This window comes from Frieseomelitta varia, unplaced genomic scaffold (genome assembly GCF_011392965.1).
Source record: "Frieseomelitta varia isolate USP_RPSP 00005682 unplaced genomic scaffold, Fvar_1.2 scaffold_736, whole genome shotgun sequence".
Taxonomy (NCBI): Eukaryota; Metazoa; Arthropoda; class Insecta; order Hymenoptera; family Apidae; genus Frieseomelitta; species Frieseomelitta varia.
Window position 1 is genome coordinate 149,399 of NW_025110519.1, and position 10,378 is coordinate 159,776.

The 10,378-nt window shown below is 37.5% G+C and overlaps 1 protein-coding gene across 2 annotated transcripts; it reads right to left on the bottom strand.

Moving 5' to 3' along the window:
- Positions 1–781: 781 nt before the first annotated feature.
- Positions 782–10,312, bottom strand: LOC122535559 (succinate dehydrogenase [ubiquinone] flavoprotein subunit, mitochondrial-like). 2 transcript variants are annotated; one of them, XM_043667207.1, is made up of 11 exons: positions 9,969–10,307; positions 9,481–9,705; positions 7,419–7,705; positions 6,400–6,538; positions 6,145–6,313; positions 5,173–5,368; positions 4,072–4,269; positions 3,493–3,687; positions 2,963–3,106; positions 2,773–2,883; positions 782–1,827 (listed from the first exon to the last, which is right to left on the bottom strand). In XM_043667207.1, exons 1-11 carry the CDS (start codon positions 10,039–10,041, stop codon positions 1,741–1,743), a joined length of 1,824 nt encoding a protein of 607 aa, XP_043523142.1. In that variant the 5' UTR covers positions 10,042–10,307; the 3' UTR covers positions 782–1,740. The 2 variants fall into 2 exon arrangements, 1 of the variants encoding a protein (XP_043523142.1); XR_006308201.1 differs by having other exon boundaries at positions 1,696–1,827; positions 3,489–3,687; positions 9,969–10,312.
- Between the last annotated feature and the right edge of the window lie 66 nt (positions 10,313–10,378).

Sequence of the window (10,378 nt, forward strand, 5' to 3'; positions counted from 1 at the left end):
AAATTGTTTGTGCTTTGATTTCCATGGATGTATTAATCGTAAAAATTCTCACGTTCCACGAGAATTGTTAACACAGCTGCTAACGGTGCCTATGCTTAATCGAGCTTTATTTCCTGTAGCACGCGAAGAAATAAAAAAAGAAAACCGAGAGAGATTTGTCGTGCTTCAGGGTTGGCGGCACGGTGCATGTTCCGCTTCCCTATTGGTCGATTCTTGGTAGGCTCGTCTTCGTACATACACATAGGTAAGTCTTTTGTCGTACAGCAAAGTATCGCGTAGCCAGGTCGCTTAACTAAGCATGTAGTTGTTATTACGATAGCGAATAAAGTATTGGTAGGTGTAGGAGTATGTAATTTATGAAACAGATTAACTTGCACACACTTACGTACCTAACCAGCGCAAGTTCGAACGTAATACAGATGTAATTTTTTCTTCGTTTAGGTAGACCTATGTTTGTGTTTACATCCGTTAATATATTTTCGATAAGAATTTAATTTGTAAGTGACACGATATAAATTTATATAAATAGAAAATTATTATAAAGACATACGAAATAACAGTAAATAAATAATAAAGAGAAACACTGGAGACTCCCTTTTATATTATTTGATTTGATATTTTTGTGTCATAAATCGTATAATAAAATTATTTGATACGTTATCAATTAAACTTTTGCGTACAGATAAACCTTGTTCTTAATCAGATATAATTATTGTTTTCTAAATTATTAGAAAATATATATTCATGTATATTCTGAGCTTTTTATCTCAGAAGAAATAATATTTATTTATAATGTTTATTTTTTATTAATTTTCTCTCTCTTTTAAATAAACCATATACGATACAAATTTCTTCAAGTGTGGACAATTTATTTTATTGAATACTGTTTTTTTCTACGTACTAACTTTAATATTATGCAAAAGATACTGTATCTTTTTAAACTTTGTACTCCTTTTCCGTGTTACGAGTAAGTAAAGTAACAAAACAAAACCTACTAGTAAATACTCTTTATAAAATATATTTAAGATTTCTCAATTTTAAATTCTGGTTTATCAGTGTCGGATATAGAGCTCTTATCGAATATAAATAAGAAATTGAACGTGCATTGTGCACATGCGGTAATTTTCGAAAGAAAATATTTTTCTCTTTGAACATCAAATTTTACAGATTGATGCAAATAATTAACTTTCATTCGATCTCGCGAATATTAATGCAAAATTTACATACGATCAATTTCTCTTCGACGAAAATAATCGGAAGTAACAGGAGCAATTTTTAATCGTGTTACAATATTCGAAAGTGGTAAGACTCGCGAAAAATGGCTTTCACTTTGGAGGACGTGGTTCCTGGTCGTCAAGCGATATGATACGTCTATTGACTATGCAAAATAAGGTGACACACAGGTCCGCGCCTCCGGTCGGAGTTAATTAATTGCAATAACATCATTTTTCCACTCGGTGAACAAAAGCTGTTTAAAAGCCTATCTCAAATTAAAAAAAAAAAAAAAAAATAGAAAATAAAAGCAATCGTTCGTTGCTCTTGTAATTTCAAGATAACGAACGTAGCTCGCTGTTTGGATTGTCAATCATGCCAATATAGAGATGGCTGTAAGCCATCGATAATGTTAAAAGTATTAGTTAGGTTAATTTAAAAGAAAAGAAAAAAGAAACGGACAAAATGGATGAGAAATCAGACGGAACAGGAGAAAGTGAAGACTCCAATGGGATTTAATGATGGTGTTTAATATGTTCGAACCGATGGAGGAACATGTTGGGCTTCTGTTTCGTCCAGCGTCGTGTCGATGACGGGACGATAAGAAATGCTAATCTGCAAAGGTGCAAATGTTTCTGATATTTCAAACAGATAAAAAGAAAATAGTTTAAATACAATTACGATACAATTATATAATAATAAGTGCAAATTTATGTAGACACAGAATAGAAAGTTCGTTTTTGAAGAACGTTGCGTTTCGCCGTTTCGTTTCGTTGTTTCATCACTTTGTTAAATAATTCTGTTAAGCCTCCTGTGCCGCGTAATATATTGTTATCACTGATAATTTCTATCTGCTTATCTCGGAGCATAAATTATGATATCGTGTATCATTCGTCTTTTTGCTTCGAGTATCCACAAATTTTGCGTAAAAGATTTTTAAAGTTACAAAAGTAGTTGATTGTGAAAATCATCATTATTGCAATATTTTCACAAACTAATAGATGCGTGCTAAAGCAAGAGAAAATAGTTTTCTCTGTAGAAAAATTTCAATGAAGGAAAAGAGTTTCTGCTAATTAAAAGTTATTAAAATTTTCACTTTTGAAATGTCTGAACTTTACGACTTTAAATTAGTGACATTGAGTAACTATTGAAAAGATATACGAAACGGATGTGAAATATTCTTCAAATAGTCACAGACGATTCTGTGATTCAAAGATACAGTATATGTTTATGCAAATACCGACTTTTCGCATTCAATATCTTTTACGTCATCGCCTGAAACGATCGTTATACGTTTATCAATCGACTTACGTTTCCTCCTCGGTAATTATTCGACGAGGATTACTTAATTATTTTAATGAGGGTTTTTTGTTTCGGTATTATGTGTCGCACTAGTACAGAGAAGCTATTGTCAAAATCACCCGTTATTCCCGCGTAAAACGTAAATTGTAAAAATAATATTATTAGCGGGCAAAACAATTCTGTTGGAAAAAGATATACAAAAGCATAATGTGCCGTTAAATAATTGATAAGGAAAAATAGATAATTGCGATAACTCACCGATCCATCTGGTCGAGCCCAGGTGAGCGTGTGTTTGCGCCAATGTTCAGTAATTGATCGTTTCTTTTGACCTTCGAGCGGTTTCGAGTAGTCGTATTCATCGATTCGTTCCTGCAAGTATAATTTTTTTTTTGTGTGTGTTTCATTGTTCAATGAATGTTGCGCATCAGATTATAAAAATTGTCAATACTTTGAAATCTTCCCGGACGTGAGACCCTCGGGACTCTTTCCTGTTCTCGGCCGCGTAAACGGTGTGCATGCAAGCTAACATCATGTTTTGCAACTCTATTGCCTCCACCAGTTCTGTGTTCCATATCAGAGTCTGGTCTTGAACCTAGATAATAATAAAGATCCAAGTTTGCTTGAAAATTTAGATTTTTGGCAACATTTCTTAATTTATTCCTAATTTCGTGGTAATTGTAATACACAATGTGGCGATCTATTCCTAGCTTTTGCATCATCATATCAAATGTAAATAAATTCGTCACTTCGCGTTTTCATTATAGTCAGGCTATGTTTGCGTAACATTTTTTTTTTTTCTGTTTTCCTTTTATTCATGCCGGCACCGTTTGATTTGAGTGAAAAAGAAAAGAACTCGTGATCGTATGCCAATTAACAATTATATAATCGCGACAGCGCGAGGAAGATTAAATGTCGAGGAGGCTTGAGACATCGGAACACCATCTTACGTAAATGGAATATTTCGATCAATTCACCTACACATATGTCCGGCAAGTCGCAGGTATAGAGCCGCGTTATCTCGCGGCATCCTCGTTGCAGCACGTCGCAGGTTCTGAACACCGAGCAAAATCTCTGCATAGTCTGCTGCATCTCCTCTCGCAGCTCGGCGACGGGAATACAACCTTTTGCATAACGAGTTGCGTCGAAACGGCAAATAGAATCTTCGCCAACAGTCTGCACGCAAACGCGAGTACAGCGGTACAATGAATATAGTTGCGGGCGAAAAAATAGCAATAGTAACAATACGCAGTATCGTTGCGTTCGATTGTGCAACACGTGTCGAACGTTAATTTGGCTCCAGTTCTTTTGCTATTGAAACCGATCCAGTTTCTGTCATAGAATGACGACGAACAAGAGTCGATTGAAGCCAAAATGTTCTTTGAATGTCTGCAAAAGTACATGCTTGCTTTGTCCTTCGATTGCACGAGAAATGTGCAATGGTATTCCTCCGAAAGAACGTCCGGAGGAACGCAATTACGGCCAGAGCTCGTCAAGCATTCCGTGTCACGCGTTGCTCCAAAGCAAGTTTGCAATGCATCGAGAGTTCGTAAATCTTACGGCTGGTAGGTCCTCGTGACGTTCGCCAGGTCTGGTCATGCAATCGATTTGATCAGCGATCGCCTTGCCGAAAACCAACAGCTCCAGAAGACTGTTGGCGCCTAAACGATTGGCGCCATGGAGGGACATGCACGCGGTTTCACCCACTGCCCAGAGTCCTTCGATCACGCTGTCTTCCTCGTTTTCTCGCGTCAGTACCTTGCAGACAGTATTACTAAAGTAAGTGACTCGCACTTGCAGGGTAAAAAGGAAAGATTATTCGTGGCTATTATAGATGAATTTTACACCTTCGATTTGTAAAGAACCTGCCACAAAATTGATCTTGACCATTTCAAGGTCAAAAACTTTTTTTCTGGCATTATACTCGTCACAGAGGTAAAACTTTTCCAAGGAACCTAATAGTTCTCTTGAAGAGTGGCAAAAAAGTTTTTTAATCATTTAACATTGTGGATTAACGTGTGCGTGCTAACAGCGACTTTGTAGTTCTTAAATTAGGTACTTAAATTCTACTTAAATTAAATAGTTCTACTTAAATTCTACTTAAATTAGGTTTCATTAACATTTGACTTATCATAGTTGTAGCATCAGTGTGAGTCTAAATAATCAAATAATAAAACTAACTGTTAACATTGTGTGAAATATAAACTACATCCACGCGTCCAGAACTGTAAAGTCGTTGTTAGAACGTATGCGTCCGCAGTGTTAAATGATCAAGAAACTTTTTTGCTATTTTTCAAGAGAACTATTAGGTTGTGACCTACGGTTACCTTCGTAATAAGCCAGAATACAATGCAAGAAAAAAAAATTTTTGACCTGTTCCACCCTGTACATAATAAACGCTACAGCCAGAACCATAAAGTCGCTGTTAGAACGCACGCGTTCTTCGCCGATTAAGAAACTTCTTTGCCATTTTTCAACTATTAGGTTTCTTGGAAAAGTTTTACCTTCGTGATCAGTAGAATACAAGAAAAGGAACTTTTCGACCATAAAATTCAAGGTCAAGATCAATTTCTTTGACAGGTTCTTTGCATGTATTTCCACCAAATCGAAGATGTGGAACTCATCTATGATAGCCACGGACAAATCCACGATTAGGCTCACCTGAGCTCGCCAGTTCGTGGGTATACCACCCATATTGTAGTGCATCGTGGGTATGACAGGTATCGGTTCCTTTTTTACATTCACGCCAGCGAAAACCCAGGCCAGGTGCGAAATTCCTGGTAGTTTTGTGCGTAGAGTTTCTACTGGCAGATGATGTAATTGCAGGTACACGTGATCTTTCTTGCGACCTACGCCTCTGGATAAATTAACAACGGGATGAGTATTGAGTGGAAGTCGAAAGGGTATACTAATTGCTTTGTTCTAAGAAGATCTTTTTCGCGCGTTCAGCTTGCGAACTGGATCAATACTCGTATTTGCAGGCACTCTTTTTTTTGTAGAGAAAATTGTGTGTTTTCAAGAATTTTTAGATAGTAGTAGTCGAGATGTTTCGTTTTATTTCATCGGGATTAATATTTAAACATGCTTCGCGTCGTAACGAGATGTTGTTGTGATTTCTTTCATTTTGACGCGGCATCTGACGCGTTATCGCGCCGACTTTCGCGTGTAACAAGTATAAACAGCGTTACAATATATTCTATCAAGGAAACTAAGGGTTATCTCAAAGATTAAAAATTGCTTGCGAATTTACGACGTGATGAAATTTTTAGCGCCTTTGATAAAAACTCGTTAAATCAGAATAAGTTTATAGCAAAACTGTCAGTGTCCCTTTCACTTAAGTTTCACTCAAGTTACTATATTATATAATGAATCATCGTTCAAATTCTTTTGCGCGTTGTGTGTATAACTCTACCTCGCACTATCATAAAAATTCCAAGTTAATTATTATTCCAAGCAATTCACGACAGATGTTTCGTTAAAGCTTGTACTGGTAATAAATAACATTTCGCTCTAATAAGCGAAGTTATTTCAAACAATTTTATCTACGATATATAGACTATCATGATCCATAATGTATATGTGAAAAATGTTGAATTCTAGTCGTGGAATGATTCTGACAGGGGTATGCTTCACCTTCCTTCGAATATTTCAATCGTTATTGCTTTGGAGACGACGTCACGGGACGCGAGGTCCTTGGCAACTGGTGCGTATCGTTCCATGAAGAATTCTCCTTTGGAATTCACCAGCCTGCCGCCTTCGCCACGGCTGCCCTCTGTTATCAAAATGCCGCTGCCGTACATTCCTAGCGGAAAAATCGACTGGTTAAACGTGGAAAGCATTTGCCCGCGCGGACCCCGTTTTCGTTTTCCTTTTTTGCCGCGCGAATACCGGTCGGATGGAACTGGATGAACTCCATATCTTCAAGGGGCAGTCCTGCTCTGGAGGCTATCGCCATACCATCTCCGGTGCAAGCGTGCGCCGAGGTACAAGATAGGAAACATCTTCCTGCTCCCCCCGTGGCCAATACCTGTCAGAAAAAAGCCAGCTTCATTCATTGACTTGGTCGATTCGATGCTGTTTAACCCCTTGCCCTGGCAACTGGTTCGCCGACCATAACGAGTGACCGAGTCGTATGTACAATAATTCGTCGCTCTCTTTCCCTTTTAAACTCGTCGGGATAGAAATTTGTTAAGAAGTATATAAACCTATCATTTGCTTTGCCTCGGTTACATTTAAATGTACTTGAAACTGAGAAAATGTTGCAATTTGGGACAAAAAATTCCCGACGTGGCACGTCATTCTAGCGTAACGTCCAGTTTCCACGGGGGATTACGCGGTAATGTGACAAGGTATATCTGGAATTTTTCGAATCGCGAAACGTGAAGAAATATTGCGATGAAATATGATAATACAGTTTCGGTAATCGATAAATATTACCACGGATTTTTGCATGCAATGCAAATTTGAAAAATCAAAGAAAGGAATCTCGACTTATCGAATGAAATGAAAAGCACCATGGCTTGGATACACGTTTTACATATTTCTTCACATCACGTGCACTTTGCGCAATTTTGCACGTTTCAATTTCTTACGAGCTTGCATAAAAAGCCGCGAGTCTAGTAATTGCAAGGTCCTTTCTTACGTTAGTCAGACGATACATAGTCCAGAGGTGATACGTACTAAAGAAAAAAAAAAAATAAATAAATAAATAAATAAATACAACATCATCTTCGAAACGAAGTTCAAACGACAAAGATAATGAAAAGAACGTAGAGAAATGTCGAGAGATTGCAACGAAACATTGAAAGTATACCGTTGCGCAACGAATCAAAGGTCAATGTTCGCCGTTACGTAACGAGTCAAAGGTCAAGGTTTACCGTTGTGCAAAAGAAAGGATCAACGTTTACCGTGTGATGAGCTCTGAAGCGATGCAGAAGTCCAGTCTCCAGCTCCCATGCCAACACGCCCTTGCAACACCGTCCGTACATGAGAAGATCAAGGGCAAAGTACTCGACGTAATAATGGACGTCGTAACGGAGGCTCTGCCCGTATAGTGTGTGCAATATCGCGTGACCGGTTCTATCCGCGACGGCACAAGTTCTACGAGCCACGCCGCCTTTGCCAAACTTCAACGATTGTCCGCCAAATGAGCGTTGATAGATTTTTCCTTCCTCCGTGCGGCTGAAAGGACAACCTGCGAATCCCGTAAATCTTTCGGTTAACTTTCCGCTTAACTCTTTGGGGTTAAATGGGTTTAAAATTGTCCCACATTTTTTCTTTTTTTGACAGTTGACCACTTGCGCTGGCCAACTGATTGCGGACCATAACAAGCGACCACACCGTATACAATAATTCGTCGCTTTCTTTTTGAACTCATCGGTATGATATCATATGGATAGAAATTTATCGAGATAAATTTATTATCTGTTTTGCCTGGGTTATACTTAGAACTGAGAAAATATTGCAGTTTTGGGACAAAAAGTTCTCGACGTGCGTGAGGCAAGAGGTTGATGCATGGTGGGATATTTTTTAACCCATCTAACAAAATTGAAATTAGTAGTACTACAATGTTAGTTGCATGGTGGGATTATTTATGCCCCACTCTGTAATAAAGAATTTATTTAAATGCTAATACTTTTTTTTTTCATTTAAAGAAATATTTTGTGTTTAATAATTGAAATAAACGGTTCCTTTTCCTTTTTTTTTATATTAAAAAAAATTCCGTGCAGGTAGAGTTTCTTTTTCTTTAAAATTGCGTGTTCCTAAAGGCTAAATCGTGATAGCATAGTCTAGGAATATGATGGCGAACCTATGACCTACGACTTGTCAGACACTGACCCACGCAGGCTTTTTAAATGACCCACGCGTTGAGTTTTATAAACTTATCATCATATATATAAAAGAATTTTAATTATTTTTCGAACCCCCCTTTTCAAAAAATGTTAAGAAAATTACAAGTGTTTGGTTAGAGCTTAAACGTGAGAAATAAATGCATTATTGTGTTTTATGTAGAATTTACGACTTGGTTATGTATACATATAGGTATTTTAAGTCTTAAATGTTATATGAGTTACTTGTGTCTAAAAAATTTTATATAGTGCTTACGATTAAACAGATGTAATAAACACTAAAGAACACACTAGATCCCATTCTCAGAATGGGTAGCTTTGCTAGTTTTTTATATAATAAAAGAGAAAACAGACAATAAAAAATATTAAGAAATAAAGTATATATATCTAATGTATAGTGCAGAGGTGACTGGGCATGATGTCACCCTTTTAATATCAATTTTTTGACGTCGACATTTATTTTTTGCTCTTCACTTGCAAAAGTAAAAGTTGTAAAACAAAAAGGAAGTGTAAACTTTTTGGAGGATCATAAAAGTGAGAACCAAAAAAAGGTAGTTTTTAACCATCCTCTCCTTTCCAAGTGACGCCACTTAGTGATCCACGAGCTAGTACTAAAAAAAAAATAATGAACAAAATTTGACCTACTTCTCAAAAAGGTTCGCTGTCACTGGTCTAGGATTTGATTTATTGCAGAATATTTGGGAATATCTTTCCATCTTTTTGTTACATGTTCTCATTAATAGCTGTTAATACAATCGTTCGTTGGAACGATGCAGTGATTGTCTAATCGCTGGAAAATGACATGTGGTACCATTAAAACACGATTAGAGCCACGCGCAGTATTATTAACTTAATTGTGTAACTCAGATAAAAAAAAAACGCATTTCGTGTAAGCTTCGAACAAATTCTTAATAATAACTTTGGACAAACGTATCGCCTCGAAATACTGAAAATCTTCGTAGGAATTTGCGTTTCCACAGTAGTTTCAATATTCGCGACTCAACGACCGATTGAAAAATTGGAATCTTCAGTTGCGTTAGTTTTTGTTCCTTTCGTTTTCTCTGCTTCGTTTCAAAGTCAGAGTGAATTTGGTATATTTGGTTTGGTTGAAACAATTTACCGTAATTCTCGAGTTCGAAAACTGCTCGAGGTGCCTCCCTCGTCAGAAAATGTATCGCGTCTTGATCACCTAGCCAGTCGGATCCTTTGACGGTGTCGTACATATGATAAAGCCAACTATCTTCCTTCTCATCGATGGCGGCGTTCACTCCACCTTGAGCGGCGACAGTGTGAGACCTTGTCGGGAACAATTTCGTAACCACCGCCACGCGGTATCCTTTGCTTCCTGCTCAACAGGAAAAACAGGGAAAAAACGAAGAAGAGAGAGAAACATTGATAGAAAAGATGCGATAGAACAAACGTGCGATAGAAAACTAACAGAAAATTAGAAACAATAGAGAATAATAGAAAATAATAGAAAATTTCGAAACAAAAATAACAATCTTCTGAGATTGAATAGATAGCCGACATTATTTCAATTTGATCAAAATTTACTTCTCGACGGAAGTTTATCCAGAGTTTGCGAGATTTATTTGTAAGAAAAATTACCTAAACCAAAAGCAGCTCTCAGTCCTGCACCACCGGCCCCCACGATCACAACGTCGTAACAGTGATCTATCATGGGATAATCCTGCAAGCGACGTTTAAAACTTTACGAGTGGTTCTACGAAAGAATTATTTTATTCGAAAGTTTTATTCTTTACGGTATCATTTTCCGTCCCGCATTTCGCTTTTTCACCGGGGCTGACGTTTACGTGAAAACATCGCCTGTTCTTCTTGCTCAGGCGTTGGCATCGCGAAGTGAATCGCTGTGAAAAATGCGAGACATAGAGATCAGGTGACCCCGGGAGATCAGTTTAACTAGGAATCGCTACTGCTTACGAAAAATCGTGGCAAACGGTTCACGGATCGCAACATTATTTCTCGAAGTTCGCGCGCAGCATGCGAGTACAATTACG